The sequence below is a fragment of the Rattus rattus genome, chromosome 15 (genome assembly GCF_011064425.1).
Source record: "Rattus rattus isolate New Zealand chromosome 15, Rrattus_CSIRO_v1, whole genome shotgun sequence".
Classification (NCBI taxonomy): domain Eukaryota; kingdom Metazoa; phylum Chordata; class Mammalia; order Rodentia; family Muridae; genus Rattus; species Rattus rattus.
The window spans coordinates 58,179,798-58,198,059 of NC_046168.1; the positions used below are offsets into that span (position 1 = coordinate 58,179,798).

General features: G+C 45.0%; 1 protein-coding gene across 1 annotated transcript in view; it reads left to right on the forward strand.

Annotated features, from left to right (window-relative positions):
- The first annotated feature begins 300 nt into the window (after window positions 1-300).
- Window positions 301-18,262, forward strand: part of Me2 (malic enzyme 2) — a 44,386-nt gene continuing 26,424 nt past the window's right edge. Inside the window, exons 1-5 of the mRNA XM_032885468.1 lie at window positions 301-456; window positions 8,659-8,776; window positions 12,959-13,092; window positions 16,479-16,628; window positions 18,014-18,089. Coding sequence (XP_032741359.1) covers window positions 8,669-8,776; window positions 12,959-13,092; window positions 16,479-16,628; window positions 18,014-18,089 — 468 coding nt within the window. The 5' untranslated portion in view covers window positions 301-456; window positions 8,659-8,668. The remainder of the gene's footprint in view (window positions 457-8,658; window positions 8,777-12,958; window positions 13,093-16,478; window positions 16,629-18,013; window positions 18,090-18,262) is intronic.

Sequence of the window (18,262 nt, forward strand, 5' to 3'; positions counted from 1 at the left end):
CCCCTGCGGCGGCCGCCGACTCTGCGGACCTGGCAGTGACCAGGATAAGCCACCGTGCGCGTCCCCATGGAGCTGGGTATTACTCCTCCCGCCGTCAGGGTCGCACGTGAGCCGGTGCACGCGGCCTCAGAATAGTTAACACCCAGGAACCCGGCGCAGGAAGGTGCCGCCGAGAGGAACCGAGCCGGGGGCGGAACCAGGCCTGAACCACGCCCCACGCAGCTTCCAGCTTCTCATTGGCTCGCGTGCCTGTCCGTTAGGCCAGCACCGGCCCGCGCCTCTTTCTCCGCTACCTCTGCGCGTGTGGGGCGGGCCCCAGGCAGAGCGAGCCGGAGCTGGCGCCGGCTGCCAGAAGCTCGCGGGAGGCCGGCAGGGCGGCGCCAGGGCCGAGCATCTCTGGCTATAGCGCCGCGGCCTCTCTGCTTGCTGCACTACCTGGCACGGGCCAGGCGTCCGGTAAGGGTTGGAGCGGGCGGCCTGGCCTAGGGGTTGGCCCCGGGCCTTTCCGCTCCGGGAACCGCGCGCGCGGCTTGTGTTCGCGCGTGCGGCCGGCCTGGCTGGTGGGCAAGCGGGAAGGAGGGAGGGGCGCCGCGCTCTCTAAGGCTCCGGGCTCGCTGGTGCCAGAACACCTCGCTTTCCTCCTAGAACTCCAGCCAGGTGGCTCCCAGACCTCGAGCATCCCAGTCTCCTTTCCCCTTGCGCTTGGGAAAGACTTATTTTGTGGTTCAAACCCTCTTTAGCAAGATTTCTTTCTCAACCGAACCCAGGGAGGCACAGGAGTTGGGATGTGTGCGTGTGTGCGTGTTCCTTATTTTAAAAGAGTTTTTGCAGGCTAGAAAGTTCCAGGATTGGCGTGGTTCTGTCCATTCTTATGAAATGGCATCTGTGCGCCGGGATTGGCAGGTGACTCTCAAGCTTTTCATAACCGACCCAGTCGGGTTATTGCGTTTGTGGCTTTAGGTTCGACTTTATATTTTTGGTACTGACGATCATTCTAGAAAATGAGTATTGCTTGTGGTGAGAAGCTTAATCAAAATAACTGACCTCAGCCGAAGTGCACCCTTAGTAACGCTGGATCCCTGGAATTATCCTCTTAATTGCTTGTGGCAATCACTTGTAAGCAAAGCAGTTAATGTCGTTCTTATTTCTGCTGGTGTAGGAATTGTTAGTAACCGTAGCAGCACTGTTGTTAGAAATGGTCTGGGCACTGTTCTCTGAACAGGTCGCCTCCAGAATAACACTTTCAGGTTAGTGCCGTTGTTGCCCAGCAAATACTTCAGAAGGTTAAGTAACTATTCCAAGACTTTATTAAGAAATAAAGTACTGTATGATAAAGGACTGGTCCTAAGCTGACTCCATAGTTGAACTCTTAACCGTACCTACTCCTTAAGCATTGTTTATGTTGTTAAGGGATTGCAAACTAGTGTTTTATTTTTAGTTTCCAAATATTCCGGAAGTTAGAGAAACAGTCGGTCACACCTCCCGAATACATTTTATCTTGTGTGTAAACGCTGTTACTCGCTGACTATATATCGCTGACTATATATCTGCTACACGGTTTTCACAGATTCAAGAAAACAGTTTAGCTTTTTTTTTTTTTTAATACTGGACTTCTAAGAAATCCGGTTTGAGCTTTGATTTGTAAGCTGAGCCTGGCTCTTTTGTGTAGTAATGAAAGCTTGAAAGTTAGACCCAGAGGCCAGAAATGATGAGGTAATGTTTTCTCACCATTAGACAGGCTTGCTGGACCTTGCTTTTATAGGGAGGTTTCATTCATTCTCCTCAAGCTGCTAATGAAGAAGCCGCTGAGTTACATCCCCATAAGGAGCTTAGTATACTTATGAAAAGTATATTTCAAAGCCATAAGTGACTCACCATTTTAGGGTTTTTTCGTCTTTATATATTTAGTTGGTTGGTTTTTAGACAGGGTCTGACATCGCCCAAGTTGGCCTTGCATTGACTTGCAATTGCGTTGCCAGGATTCCCAAGTGCTCGAACACCTGGGCGTCCTCCATGCCCGCTCGTTTAGCAGGCTTTGTCATTGTTTAAGTTAAAAGCTTCTTGATTCTGTTTGTGCCTAGTTTGTATTTAACTCCCATTTTTTAAGTTCGCATCTGTATTAGTTTTTTATATTATGTTAAATTAAAATGATAACTCATAGATCGTGAAACAAACTAACTGTATTTGGGACACAAGTATAATATAATATACAATACACAAATATAATATTTGAGACTATAAAGATAACTGTTAACATTAGGGAACGAAATCTGGGCTCAGAGTAACATTTGGTTTAATTACTGTATTGAAAGGTAACTAGTTTATTTAAAGGTAAATGCTTATGGCTGAAACATCCTCGTGTGTCTGAGACTGACCAATGTTTACGAATTTCCAAGTGAAGAACATGTTATTTCTATAGGTACTGTTCAGTAGTTTCATTTATCTGGATCTCTGTACTGTTCATGTTCTTCTTGACCCAGATAGAGAATGAAGTATGTTGTGTTAATCTTGATTGTCCTCATAGCCTCTTAATTTAATCATCAAAAAAATGTTGATGCAGAAACTCCCAGGCATTTAGAGCGTAACTCCTGTCCAGGTTAGCCAGTAGCAGTGGTAATACTTAATAAGGAACGTTTATACAGCAGTGCAATAAGCATTTGGGGTCTAATTTAAATTTAAACTATCTTAATTTTAACCTTCAGGGAGCGGAGGAAGCCCTTCCCTTCGAGTAGTTCCTGTTGTGAGCTTGGGGGAGAACTGAAACTCAGGGAGGGCGAGTGAGACTTAACTACCAGATAGAGGATACGGACAGTGGCAAACCAAGGGTGTAAGTCGGGGCAGTCTGACTGTGGCGCTTGCAGAACGACCTTTCTTTTTATTGGAAAAACCTTCAAGTCAGGCAGTGAGGCTTGTGATGAGGTCCCAGTACTCTATGTGGATGTACTCTGTCACTCTATGAGTTTGACAGCTAGGTTACCCTTTCCTTTCCCTTTGTGTGTTATACCTGTGTTCACTGAGTGTGGGGGCCACAGCTGTTGTCCTCAGTTACTTCATCTTATTTCCAGAGATACGATCTTTCACTTGTTCCTCTGTCTAGACTGGCTCGAACAAGATCTGCTGTTGCAACCCTCCTGCCGCTGTCACGGGAATTACGTGCACCTATATATCTGCCTTTCATATGAGCTTGTTAGGGATTTGAATTCGGGTCCTCGTGATTGCGAAGGGAGCACTTTACTTACTGAGCCAGACAGACGAGCGTTCTGATGGCGTGGTTGGTTCCTAGATTAAACTTCAATAACAGGGTTTTTTTATTGTTGTTGTTAAGTATATATGTAGAGATGTGTTGTGATATTTGTAGATATTTGGGACCAGACATGAGGTTGCCAGTGTTTCTTTATGTTTAGACCCTTCCTAAAGATTCTGTAAATTCTACTGACTGGGACACAGGAGGGCTGCTGTGATTTTTGAGACCTGCCTGTTCTAATTAGTGACTTTGAGACCCAAACATAGCCCAACAGTGTCTTTAAGACGATAACACAACCCCTTGAAAAGTCCACTGTCCCTATCCTGTCCTAAAAGATAGGATTTAACCACCAGAAAGGGAAGGTCATAATTAATAACATAAAAACAGAGGATACATTTAGTATTATGAACAATGCTATTATATTGTCCTAGTTTCTCCTTAGGTGGTCACAGGCCAGTGAAACCGTGACTAACCCCAGTGCCAAATCAAAGACCATTTTGGATCTCCAGAGTGACTGCTCATGCTAAACTGGTAATTATCGGAGTCCACATTCAAGTTCAGGACTCTAACTGCCAGACTTGCTCGTTACAGCAAGTCCTGACCTCTGACTTGTGAACAGTGTGAAGGCTCTGGTCTCTAGTGGGAGCCTTTCCAGATGGTGACCAGGGGCTTCCCAGCTGACAGCAATCTTCTTCCGCTCACTTGAATCTGGGTTTGGAGATAGGCATCTATCTGTTTAGAACATGAACTCATTTAAGAACTGGTTTTAGGCTGTAAACCTAAACCCTGATCTCACTGAAGCAAACTTTCAGTGGCCTCCAAAAGTTGGCATGAAACATATAGTGGTCCACGGTCAAAGGTCTCTATAATTTCAAAAGAAAATGACCTCGGATAAAAATTACGCCAGGAAAAGAAACCAAAATTTGTATATTAGTACTAGAGATATTAGGATGATTTGGAAGGGTCTTGAAGTATGTAATGAAACCAGAATTTCGAACTATAAAATATGAACAGGCGGGTATAAGAATTCAAGTAGATATATGGAGAAATAATGCGGAAAAGGCGCCTGTCAGAAACTGGTCATTAGGGTAGGGATGTAGTTGCCTGTAGAGAGCTTGCCTGCTGTGCTGTGCCTTGGGTTTGCAGTCTAGCACAGCAGGAGATCTAGGTAGGCAGTGCTTGCCTTTGAGTAGAGGCAGGAAGATTGGAAGCTTGGGGTCTGACATATGAGACTTGTCATAAAGACTTGTCTTGTTGAAAAGAAACAGCGCTAAAGATCTATGAGAATGTAGGATAGGGAAATGGTTTAACTAATAATTTTATTCGGAAGGATGGGACTAAGAGGGAAAGGAACTAACTACATGAAACGCGAAGAAACGAACCAAAGTTTCAAGGGCTGTCCTTTGGAACATGAAGGGAAATCCAGACAGTACCTGTTAAGCAGGGTAAAATAGCGCATGCCAGTTCCTGTTATTGAGCCATCATAGTTTCCAATAAGTTAAGTTTAAGGTAGGTGGAACTGTAGGCGGTATTCTAGGAAAATCTGTTAAAGTATGTAAGTCCACTAATGAGTCATAGTTACCTTTAAGGCCGTGGATTTGGTTTAAGTAGCTATAATCTTTTGCATTAGGCAGGGAGATTTACTTGACTTGGTGTACAGAGTGCCCCCTTTTTCCCCAAAAAAGAGGGGGGAAAGACCTCAAAACAAAACAACTCCCTCCCCGAAAGATATGAAAGTTGGAGGGGGGACTTGTTGGGGTCATGGGATGGGAACAGGATGAGAAAGGATGTGTGCATGTGTTACCAGAATTTATTACATACATGTGTGGAATTATAGTAGTTTCTTTAAAGACCAAAACAAACAAACAAAAAAACAAACCGGGGTCATATTTACATATTTTATGAATACGAAATGTATTTGATCTTTGTACTATTCTTTGCTGAAAGCTACAATTCTCAGTTTCTTGGGTGACAGGAATGTCAGTTGTTCTTGGTAAGACTTTTTGATCACATCACTTTATGCTAATGAGGTAACTGGGTGGGGTTCTGGGAGAGCTCCAGGGTAGAACTGGGTACTGCAGGGACTAGAGGGCTGGAACTCTCAGCCTCACCCATGATCTCTGGAAAGGGTGGGGCTGGACATCAAGCTCTGTAAAACCTCCTGACTTAGAAGGGTTCATGCTCTTTTGGGTTGCCAAGCATGTGACAGAGCAGGGAAGGCTGCATGTCCTGTGGCTCTGAACTGCCCCGCACATCTCTTCGTCTTGCAGTTCATCTGCATCCTTCCTATGTCTTATAATTAAACAGTAAATGAAGTAAGTCTTCCTTTGAGTGCTGTGAACCACCTGCAAACTGTTAAGGCCTTAAGGGAGCTTCCTGACGAGAAGGACAGGTGACAGTCTGCTTGACTGTCTTTAACTGTTGGTTGGCACTGTGTGTAGTGTCACAGTTGAATGGAGTTACAGGGCGTCCCTGTTGTCTGCTGCAGAATTGTTTGTGTTGGAGTAAGTCCCCGTATACATCTGCTCGGTCTCTTTCATTTATAGGAGAGAGATGCTGTAGCTTCATAGACCGGTGGCTGAGGTGTAGGAGAGTAAGAAGTTTCTATGAGTAAATACATAGCTCTCTTCCGTAGCTGTTCTGTGGTGGTAGGCCCACTGACTAGGACAAGAAATAAGTTCTAGTACTTGTTTCCAGCGGAGTGGGGAGCTGCATGGGAGGGGAAACAAAGTCACTGTCCACTTAATGTTGTGTCTTCAGTCTCCATTTGGATCTCCAAGCTTTGTGATCTTCAGACAGTAAACTTAATAGTCTTTATAGATATTCAGGTATATCTATATATTTATAGATATTTAAATTTTAGGAATGATAAAAAATTATGTGACATAAAAATTGAAAGTCAGATTGTCTTTTGTTCTCTCTGCTCTCCTGTCCTCCAGATCTTAATTAGGTGTTTGTTTTTGTACATTTGTTTCCAGTGTGTTCTTCGTGTTGTATTGTACAATCTTCACTAAACACAGAATTCTGCTTCCATCTGAAGACTTTTGCCAGTTTTCCTCACTTAAAAGAAACCACAGCTGCATTTTAATTGCAGCCAGGAATTGGATCATAGATGGTCCTTGAGGGGTTGAATGAATAAAAATGTGAAACCCATTCTCAGGTTAAGGACCCTGTATGAACAGGCCATGCATACATATCCTGTCGCTTTTAGAAAAGCTTCTTTGGTTGCCAACCTACACTAAATACTATAACACAGAATTATTTTGCCAGTAAGTGTCTTGAGACACTTTGAAGCCAGTGTCTTCTCTGATGGTAAACTTTAAAGTGTGGCATGCATTTTTCTTCCCTAGAGGATTCCTGTTGTTTTGGGATCATCTCTGGTGGGAAGCAGGAGGAGAAACCAAAAACTGGGAGGAAAGTAAATCCAAGAACACCGTACTGTCCCAGCAACGTCCGTGAAAGCTGGAACAGGAGCTTTATTTAAACTGCGTGTTTTATGGTTGTTCTTTAGGATTTTATTTTAAGTTGGTCAAACTGGGTTTCTGTTTAATTGCATAGTTAAGCAGTCCATTGGCTTTGCACTTCTGCAGCAAAGGATCTTTCTGATTGGTAGGAAGCTTGGAAAGAGACGTGGAGAAGCGAAGAGACTATTACTATATAGACTTATGATATAGACAACCCAGAGCTATATGTTCCCTCAGTGTAGCTTCATAATTCCAGCTTTGTATGCAGTGCCGTTTCAACCCTCCTTACAGTCTTGTAGTAAAGTCAATGGTTATTTCGTCATTTGCTGGCACACTTGACACTACTATATACATTTCTTCTCTGAAATAATTTCAGAAGATGTGTTTTACACATGTATCATACCCTTTCCACCTATAACTTTGTAACATGCATGCGAAGTGGAATATGATATGTGTATTTGCTTTTTTTGTTGCTGTGATCAGAGCCTGACAAAAACGCTTATAAGGAGAAGGCTTTATCTTGGGTAAGGACCATCGTGACAGGGAAACATAGCAGAGTTCACGACAGCTGGAGGAGCTTGCGACTGGAACCCAGGGAGCCAAGGGAGATGAAGGCTGGCTTCATTTTTTTTTTATGCCTTTTTTTTTTTTCTGGTCCAGGACCCTAGCCCATGCCACAGTGTCAACCATGAAGGGTAGGGCTTTCCCACGGAACCTTTCTGGAAATGTGCTCACAGATACCTAGAGGTGTGTCTCCTGGGTGATTCTGATTTCAGTCAAGTTGACAGTGAAGTGTAGCTCAGTTTCAAAGTCAGGAAATATAAATGTCTCCTGTCAGTAGTGTAGCTCCCTGTTTGTCAGCTATTTCAGTGATGCCCTTTAAAAAGAAGCTTTTTATTGATCCTTTGTGAGTTGCACATCATACACCCCAATCCCACTCATCTCCCTGACTTTCTTTTGTCTGCCCTTAGCCCTTGTAAACCCTCCCCAAAAGAAAATAAAAAACAAAAATAGAAAAAAAGAACCCAAGAAATGAAAACAAAAATCTTGTGGATACTGCAGTGTGTCACTCAGTATATATACCCTTTGGTCTGCGTATCTTTGCAACTGTTTGCTGTAATGAGTCATGGGTCTAGTTCAAGGCCTCTGGTTTCTGCTATACCTACATCAATCCTGGACCCTCATGGGGACTCCTCTCAGGCATCCTGTTGCTGCTCTGTGTTGTGAGATCCTGCAACTTTGGATCCATAGAACTGGCCCTGTCATGAACTCCAATAGTGCATCAATGGGGTGGATGTTGGGGTGGGCCAGCTCAGAGCCCTGGGTCTGGACCAGGGTGAAGACTGAGTTGGTCAGCCCGCCCACTCTTCCTCACTCACACCACTAGGGAGGGCTCTCTAGCACTGCCCTGATGGGGCCAGCTCTCCTGCTCTCTGGTGGCTCACCAGCACCCATACCACCAGTCAGCTCTACTGGGCTGCTCAGGCAAGGTTCAGGGCCTGCTTTCCCAAGTGCTGTAGCCAGAGAGGGAGCGGGCCAGCTTTGCACTACCCTTGGATATCAACATGGTCCCAGGCAGCAGGGATGCCCACGAGACCTTTGAGGGTAATGTGGGCCATTGACATTGATACAGACCATTGTCTAGACTCAGATCTAGACTTGGTCCTCAACATAGGCCAATATTTGGCTATGGCCTGAGGTGACAGGGGAGGCTACTCACATGAGGCTGCTCCTCTTCACCCTTGAGTCTCCAGTCCCACCTCTCTTCATAGTGCTCAAACTCTCTCCCATCTCTCCACCACATACAGTGGCTCTGCTGTGGTGGGCCATACACCTGGCAGGTCTCTCTCGGTGATGCCTTTAAACTGAAGCTTTTTTCAGTATGCAGTGCGTTATCTGCTTTTGAAAATGCTTAAGTTGTGTGGCGCTTACCATCGCGTTGTTTTCCAGGAGAGAGAAGATGTTTTCCCGGTTAAGAGCTGTTACCACTCCTTGCACTTTGACCTGCCGCCGAGTGCACCTGAAGGAGAAGGGCAAGCCACTCATGTTGAATCCAAGAACAAACAAGGTTAGTAACATCAACAGCCCTAACGTAGTTTGTCTTCCTGGTTAGGGCTGTGCTTTTAGACTGATAAGGCTGGAAAGTTTTGCATTTGATAGCTCTGTAGCTGTGTAACTAAGGCCTTTGGGGGAGAGTTGCCTGTTGGACACAGTATGTATCTTCTCTCTGGGCTGTTCATACTTCTAAGTCTCACTCTTCACAGCTTTCACCACCAGAAAAGGCTCGACTACCTCCCGTGCTAGGTGAGTGCAGTGAAGCAGCAGTAGTATCAGGACACCTCAGAGCGGTGCTACAACAAGGGCCTTTGACAAGAGGGGTTAGGTAGATTACCTAGCCTGAGTCAGGGACTTACCCCGGGACAATTAGGCCTTTGGATGGTTGGGTAAAACTGTGAAATGAAACCCTTATTGACCTTCCAGCTCACACCCATCGTTTTGGACACAAATCACTGCACATATTTTTGACCATTAATTCAGCGAATGCTACAAAGGAGAAATTGCCTTGACTTTTAGATTAACACTAGTAGGACAGAAGTCATCATTCCAAGGACCAGCCAGGCATGCCTTCATCTTCGTGTGAACGGGGCTCAGTAGGCGAATCCTGCTTAGGATTTAGTAGTCATATTAAATACTAAACAGGATCTATAGGGCCAGACTTGGGGTTTTGACTCCAGTTCTGAGCTTTATTTACTGTAGGACACTAGCATCTGAATAAGCTCTCTTGGCAACTCACCTCACGTGTTCCAAGAAAAATGGTGAGCGGTAGTTCCTGCCTGTTGATGCTTTGAAGAGAGGGGATGAAACGGGTTTTGACGGGGTCTGCGTAGTGTCTGGATGTTGTGGTTTGCCCTGAAGTTATCTGTATTTTGATGCTAATTCCACTGCCCCAAGGACAGCTGCCTAGTCAAGGACTCAGAACTCAGGTGACTTCACCAGAACCACCTCCCCATTGAATTTGTAAAGTACAGGTGAGGGGCAGGTACAGGATAGAAGGAGGCCTGTCATTGGAGGAGAAGGAAGGATGGGCGGAGAGAAGTTTGAAGGAAGAGGAGGAGACGAGGAGAGGGTGAGAAGCCATGGCAGGTGATGTTAAGATTCTGCTCTGTGTATTTACAGGTTGTTATCAATGTTCCTAAGGGGTGGGGAGTTGGGGATTTAGCTCAGTGGTAGAGCGCTTGCTAGACCCTGGGTTCAGTCCCCAGCTCCGAAAAAAAGAAAAAAAATGTTCCTAAGGGATGGATGGTACCGGGCTTTGTATGTTTAAGTGGGCAATTATAAAATATCAATTGGATCTAAGGTTATTGTGTTGTGTGTTCTTTTATGTGACGGTTTGAGTGTGGGAAAGTGTGCAGTGGCAGGAGTCAATGGGCCGCCGCGGAGTTGGGATGTGATTTTGCCAAGATATCCAACAGATATCTTGGCACCGCGGTGCGGACCCAGCGAGGTAAAAGACAACAATACTTTTTTATTTTTATATTTTTACAACAACACCTGGCATGTGGTTAAGGGTCTGGCAGTGATGGTTGGGAAATAGTTCAGTGGTGGAGTGCATGCCATCATGTTCCTGGATTCAGTACTCAGCGCCACAAAAATGACATTAATAAAACTCAGCTCTGGGTAAATACATATACAAGGTATTTTTGAAATGTAATTCTGAAAAGATATTTCTCAGACAAAGCTTGTGAGATAACACGTAGAGGTTATCACAATGAATGATATGCCTTACGGGAAGTGGTGCTTTGAGATTAAAGGTGTGATCTATTTTAAAAGACTTGCCATACAAACCTTCGAAGATCTGTTTTCTTATTATAAGAGAAAAAATCAGCGCTGTTTAATACAACGTGTTTGTAGGAGTTTTGGGCCTGCAGAAGAATGTTGGGTGCTGGAACTCCTCTTAGCAGGCTTGATACTCGCCAGAAAGTTGCTGGAGCTACCGTTAGTGAAGGATCTCCTTCTTGTTTTTCTTCCATTCCAAGCACTGCTTGCTCCTTAACCTGTAACTCGTTTCTAGTTCAGGACCAGCATAGCATGTTTGGAGACTCTGGATCCAATGCTTAGACACATTACAAGGCAAACAGAGCTGAACACCAGTGACCGTTCAGGCCAGCATAGACCGGGAGAGTCGCTCCTTCTCTGAAACCTGGCAGCAGTTTTTAGCCCCTGTTCCTATGGCATTGCCAGTTTTTCTCTGTTCTGCTGCTTTTGGTATCTTAAGATCATGTTTCCATGAGTTTATATCTTTTTATTTCCCGTTTCTTTGGGGTTATACCATTCTCTATTTGTATCTTTTTAAATGTCTTATAGTAGCCATTTGTTTACTTATTTACTTACGTGTGTGTGTGTGTGTCTGTCTGTCTGTCTGTCTGTCCGTCTGTCTGTCTATCTGTGGGTTTGTGCATGTGTGTGTAGGAGCTTTCAGAAGCAATGGTGTCAGAATCCTCCGGAGCTCTTATGGCTGTGAGCCTCCTTATGTGGGTGCTGGGAGTTGAACTTGAGTTCTCTGGAGAGCAGCAAGTCCTCTTACCTGTTGACCCATCTCTCTAGCACACCTCACCTGGCTTCTTAGACTGATAGGTGTTTCTTTTTCTCTCTCTTCTTTCCTTCTCTTTGTCTTCCTATCCCAGCACTGGGTATCAAATCGGGGCCGCGTGCATGCTAAGCAAGCCTCTGTCACTGAGCTGTGTGTCTAGTGTACTGTAACATCCGAGTGTGTATTTTCCTTGTGTGTATCTAATGAAGTGTCTGGTTACTTCGGAAGTCAGCCAACCGTTAGACAAAGACTTAAATGTCTGAAGTGAGAACCGTTTAGTCTCCGTGCTCTCCCAGGCCCTGTTGCATGGTGTGTGCATGCCTGAGCCGTGGGGTCACAGCCTGTAGCTCCTGCTCACACAGCTTGCAGGTTCGCTTCTAGCTCTTTCAAGTCTTTCCAGGGTGTTGTAGTCCCCCAATACGTCAGAGCTTCTCAGTGCCTCACTCCTGTGGACATTTTATTACCCAAGCTTTTCCCAATGCAGTTTCCCTTTAGTTTGTTTACCCTGGGCATTATACAGTTTTTCAAGCAGTTGCCTGAGACGAAGTCCAGCTGCTTCCTTAGTTAAATGTTGAAAGCCTGTGGTTATTTTGCAGAACTAAGGAAGAAGCTGATTCTGATCATTTGACCGATGCTCTCACCTCTTTTATGGGGGAAAGATTTTTAGAAATCTATACCCAAGTGTTTTTGCTGGGTTCATTTTAATATAATTGATCACACAGCTGAAAACTGGAGATTAGCGTTCTGGCATTTATGTGTTACATGCATGGTACATCCTATGAGTTTTATGAATTTTTTTTACTAACTTTTTCTTTTTTTTCTGGAGCTGGACTGAACCCAGGGCCTTGCGCTTGCTGGGCAAGCACTCTACCACTGAGCTAAATCCCCAACCCCTTACTAACTTTTTATTGGCTATTTTATTTATTTACATTTCAAATGTTATCTCCCTTCCAGGTTTCCCCTTTGCAAATCCCCTATCCCCTCCCCTCCCCCCCTTATGAATGGTTTCTAGGCATAAATGGGTTAACAGTGTGCTTGATTGGCAACTCTGAAGTAATCATAGTATGGATATACCGTCGATTCCTTATTGCATAGAGATGGACTTTTAGTTAGTTTGGGATAGCCAAGACATCTAGGGAGCACGGTTAGAACTGGTCACTTATACATTCCCTATATCTGCATATTTCTGCATATATCTGCATTCCCTATATCTGCATATTTCTCTGGAAAGGCTACGTGCAGGTCATATTGCTTAATTACAGATGTGTGCATTAAAGTATTTAAGTGTAGCCACAGTGGTGGTGCACGCCTTTAATCATAGCACTAGAGAGACAGGGGGAGGCAGATCACTTGAGTTCCAGGACTGCCTGGTTTATAGAACAATTCCAGGGCATGCAGAGACTCCATTGTAGAAAACAAACAGGACGCTGAGGCTGTGCACTTCAGGCTGTTTTCCAGACGCTTACTCTGGATGACATTTCCCTGTGAGAGGCAACTCTTTCCATGTGACATCAGTATGTGATGTCATCAACCTTAGAGCGTTTTGAAACTCCTAGAAAGTGTATTTTACTTTTCAGAATTTGCACTTGAATTGCATTTTAAAGGACTTGCTATTGCTGCTGTAGTTATACTAATTTTAATTCTTTATTCTGTTTTTAGGGGATGGCGTTTACATTACAAGAACGACAAATGCTTGGTCTTCAAGGACTTTTACCTCCTAAAATAGAGACACAGGATATTCAAGCCTTACGATTCCATAGAAACTTGAAAAAAATGACTAGCCCTTTGGAAAAGTAAGTTGATTGACATTTGGCTTTTATATTGGCAGTCTTAGAATCACAGTGTGACGGCACAAGAAGTGTGCACTCACATGGTGACATTTGTTCTTTTGTGGGTTCCTCGCCAGTGATCACTGTTGTAGAATTGGCAGGAGTAAGTTTTGTGCCAGGGATAATTACTTACATGCACATTCTCTGTGATTAGAATGTTGGAAACATAAGGCATCATCTCATTTGCTCACATTTTATTCCACAGCTTTCATTGTCACTTGAGTGTGACATTCTGCTAATAGAGGGAATCCAGGGATAAGTGGCTACATCTGCTAGTAGAAATTGTCTATTTTTTAAAAAGACTTAGTTATTTTATTTATATAAGTACACTGTAGCTGTCTTCAGACACCAGAAGAGGGCATCAGATCCCATTACAGATGGTCGTGAGCCACCGTGTGGTTGCTGGGAATTGAACTCAGGACCTCTGGAAGAGCAGTCAGTGCTTCTAACCACTGAGCCATGTCTCCAACCCTGAGACCGTACATTTTTGAGGTTGTATAGCACATCAGATAGTGAGGCAATGGTCTTTTACAAGTAGGTTCCATCTGTGACACTAACCTGCTCCCTTGATAGCCCGGAGCTAACCCAGTAAGTAGCATATGGTCCTGCCTTCCAGGTGTTCAGCTGCAGCCAGCTGAGCTGTGACTGCTCTGTGTGACTGGACTGCAGGGTATCATCGTGGGAAAACTGCACACATGGTGTCTATTCGGAAAGCCTGAGAGGCCTGTGGCCTAACTTGAGGAATCAGAAAACTTCCTGAAAGATGGAATGTCTGAGCTAAAGTTTAAAGTGTGTTGTTGTTAGCAAAGTGTTAAAATGAGAAAGGGCACGGTATGGCAGGCAGAGGGAGCAGTCGGAGTTCAGGACTGACTGACCGTTGGAGCAATGTACGCATTGCTGCCCTGCCCTGGGAGAGTGCTGTCAGTGATGAGAGTTGCACTGAGTGGTGGGTGGGCGGGGAGATGTAGTGTACCCTGAAGAATGTCGCGTGCGATGGAGGAGAGACCTTGGATATACAACATGTGCACTTCTGCTCTCAAAGTCTCACTTGAGGGAAAAGTTGAATGTGTTCATAGTCGTACAGAGCAGACTCCAGAGAACCTGCCACAGCAAGTTTCCAGAGGAAGGTGTAGGCTCAAGTACAGAGGGAGAGAAATCAGGTGCTAAGGGCAGGTATACTAGTGATGGCTCGGAACGCATGCCTGGTGACGGGTTTTCTTTGTGATCGTCCAGAGAAAATATGGAAGAGCTGAGGTCAAATGGATACAGCTAGGAAGAGAAGTAGGAAGTGACACTCAGTTATGAAGTAAAGCCTTCAAGGTAGGTCAGGAAAGAGCAGCCCTGGCATTGTGGTACCCAGCACCACTTCTCACATGTTGCAGCGCTTGAGAAACTGAGGCAGGAGGAGCAGGGCCGCATGTTGAGGGTGAGCCTGGGCTACGTAGTGAGACCCAGCATGAACAGACGAGGGTGGGAGCGGCCCCTGGAGGCTGGAAGGATCTTGTGTGCTGTGCTCCGTGTACGGTAGTAAAGGAGACGTGCAGCATCGGCATAGCATCGGCACAGGCGTTGGCACAGCATCGGCACAGGCGTTGGCACAGCATCGGCACAGGCGTTGGCACCGTTGCAGGTTCTCACTGTAAAGTGAAACAGCCTGCTCGTCTGCAGTCCAGTGTGTGATTGGGGAGGAGAGCACAGGCTCTGGTAGGGTGGTGCAGTGGTGGAGACATGTGCAGCCGGAAGCAGATGGCGAGGGGTTGCTCAAGGTGAGAGCTGACCCTGCACCTCACAGTAGTAGACGAGTTGTAACCAGATAAAGCAGGAGCCATGGATATACTGAAGGAGGCAGGAAGTGAGGCCATCGAATTAGCTAGTCTAACAGTGACCGTCGAGTGAGGAGTCAGGCTGTGGTCAGTGTGGAATTCAGGGCAGCGGTCACCCCTAGGTTTTAAGAGCCCTAGGTAGAGGATTGAGACCAGTGTGAAGCGAACAGCAGTGTGACTAAGGTCAGAGTGGTGGCCGGAGGAGGCCCCGCTTCCCTCCCACCCATGGATGGATCACCTGTTCTTTAGTCCTCTTGTGTTTTCCTCAGAAAGCTGCTCTTCCATTTGGTAGCCACATGCCTTGGTTATTCCTCACAGTAGGAGAAGCCTTCTCCTTATCTTACTCTACCTATTTATGTCGTCTTTGTCCCAGGAGCAGTCTAGGAAAATGTAGTTCATTTGCTTAGTACTCACCCAGTAAATAGAGAAATACAGAAGTCTTAGCCTAGGATGTAGTTATGTTCTAACAAAGCATTTGCAAATTAAAAGTACTGTAAGGCGAGTGTGTGTTTAGTACCCAGCCTACCTAATACAGCTCAGCAGCCCAGCTCACTTCAGGGCAAATTTCTGACCCTTGGTTGCATAGCTACCTGGAAGTTGTGGCTCACTGTAGCTGCCCAGCATAGGAGAGAACATTTGCGTGTAGCCTACTCATATATCCCCTCTTTTACAGATAGCCACTCCCTGATGGTGGGCCAGTCTAGAATTCTTTAAAAAACAGTATAAAAGCAATGCGAAGTGGAATACACAAGAAATCAGAGTGTAGTGTGGGAGCAGGGGAGCAGGAGAGGGACTGGCCTGTGAGCTGCATTAGGAGACAGGAGTAAGGGACTGTCCCTAGGCCATCGGATACATGGTCTCCTAGGTAAGAGTAAACATAAGTCAGCATAGAGGAAAGAGGTCGGTCGGAGCAAGGAAGGGAACCGTATAAAGACCAGTTAGTGGCTTAGACTGCATGTGGGGAGAAGAAATGCCGTAGTTGACGGCTACTTGCAGGTGTATGCTTTGGGCCTTGATGATCTGTCCTAGACTGTGGTCAAGAAAGGCAGGGGAAGAAACTAAGAATGGCCTCCAGTTTAACTTGTGCCGTCTCGGTGTTGTTTCTGCTCCAAGTACAGAATAATGAGAAACCACAACTGGATTCTCAACTCTTTAGCCTGGGACTCCAGAGCCAGGCTTGTGGAGTCACCACTTCCTGTAGCTTCTTCATTTCGGGGTCCGCCTTCTGTTGACTCCTTAGCATTCCCAGGCCTTTGTTCAAAGGGCTAGCTGTTGTTTCTCTTGTTATTATCTACCATTTTAGTACATCTGTGTCTTGCAAATTTTTAGTTCTGAGTGTTACAGAATTATAATTTAGGGTTTTGGTATGGTTTTGTGAGGAGTGTGTGTGTGTGTGTGTGTGTGTGTGTGTGTGCGCGCACGCGCGCGCACGAGCTCAGCTTTAAACATTTAGGTCAGCTTTTGAAAGTCGAGGTTTTCAGTGTGATGCAGGCTAACTTGGTTGTCACTTGCTGTGCTTCCTTTCAGATACATCTATATAATGGGCATACAAGAAAGAAACGAGAAACTGTTTTATAGAATACTACAGGATGATATTGAAAGTCTGATGCCAATTGTGTACACACCAACAGTTGGTCTTGCCTGTTGTCAATACGGACATATCTTTAGGAGACCTAAGTAAGACTTATTTTTATATACAAATATATTGATTATGGTGTAAGAAAAAAATCGTTCTGTGGCATCTAATTAGAATTCTGAGTGTTACAATATTATCCAGCTAGGTCTCTTGGCTCATAAAAGCCTAATTTGTATTAAAAGATATTAATAAGTCAACATGTTCATATCTTTTGTTTTCATAGAAACAACTCAATTAACCAGCTCCTAATAATCATTGCCTTTGTTAGAGGAGTTGTGTAGTAGCTGTACTTTACTCCTCCCTAAACCATAATTACTGTTAAGCCTTGGTAGTTTGCCAGGTTGGGATTGGCTTCTCATTTATCAGTTTTAATTTCTGATGCTCCTCCTCCTCCCCTTTAACAGAAAAATTAGCTTTCATGAACTTTCAGTTTCAGACTGTTCTCACTATATTAGACATCTTAGTGGGAGGAGTTACTCCCAGGCCACACCTCAAGTCCTTGGGTGGATGGTCCTGTTGAAAATCACGGAGAGGAAATTCGTGCTGGATCTAAGGCTAGTTTTGTTTGAGTTGTTCTGCCTCTTCTAGTGTGTTGTTCCCCTTAACCCTTGTTTTTCCCATGGCCAGCTCAAGCATTGATAACAGCATAGGCATTCAGACAGGGCTGAATGTGACTTCCAGCCCCTGCACCTCCTTCAACTTCAAGTGCGTAAGACGCACCCATTGAGCTACTTAGAAGGCTGACCCCTGCCAACTTTCTCCCCACAAGGTTCCGATGAGGACGGTCTCACAGCTGCAGCTAGTGAGTGCCCTCTGCTTATGCGGCAGACGCTCCCTGGCAGACACTGGAAAGCACCTGGCCCATATGGTGCTGTCACCAAAGTCTGTAAAACGTTTCTAGGAGATGGCCCAGCACGTGTGTGCTTTCTTCTTAGAGTGTTTCTCGCTCAGATTAAGGAATAAAGGATAAGGAATAAACTGGAGAGCTCCAGTTCCTCACCCTTGTGTGTCTGGTTCAGTCGGCAGGCATGGCCAGGTGTAGCTTTGAAAGCTCCTGCTGTGAGTCTCACATGCACTGCAGATGAGGCCTGACAGGAGACGAGACACGGGGCGGAGCTTGGGATCTTACCGTTAGTCCATCGTGCCCAGTGTGGGGATAGTTATTTTCTCTTCCATCTAGATGGTTATAGTGCAGACACAGTTCTCTTGGGGATATCAATCACATCAGTTAACAATAATCTTTATTATAGCTGTTCTGTAAGCAACAAAATTATCATTTGAAATGTTTGGAAATAAATCAGTGCTTGGAAATTAAACTAGTTTCTTGATTTTTATCGAAATATCTAAGTATCCCGATTATGGACAGAAACGTAGAAAAAACCAAAATACTGTCATGAAATGCAAAGGTGTTTTTGTTCTGTTGCAGGGGATTGTTTATTTCAATCTCAGACAGAGGTCATGTTAGATCAATTGTGGATAACTGGCCAGAAAATCATGTTAAGGTACTAAGAGCACACCCTCCTCTCACAATGCCTCCTTCCTCCTGTAAGTTAACTCTGAGTTGCCAAGGTCAAGCTTCCCTGTCGCTCTACTTACACTGTGTCCGTGCCAATGTATGCTTTGTGTCTAAGGAGATGCTGGGAGCACCACTGAGGTGCATTGCTGGGACAGTGCT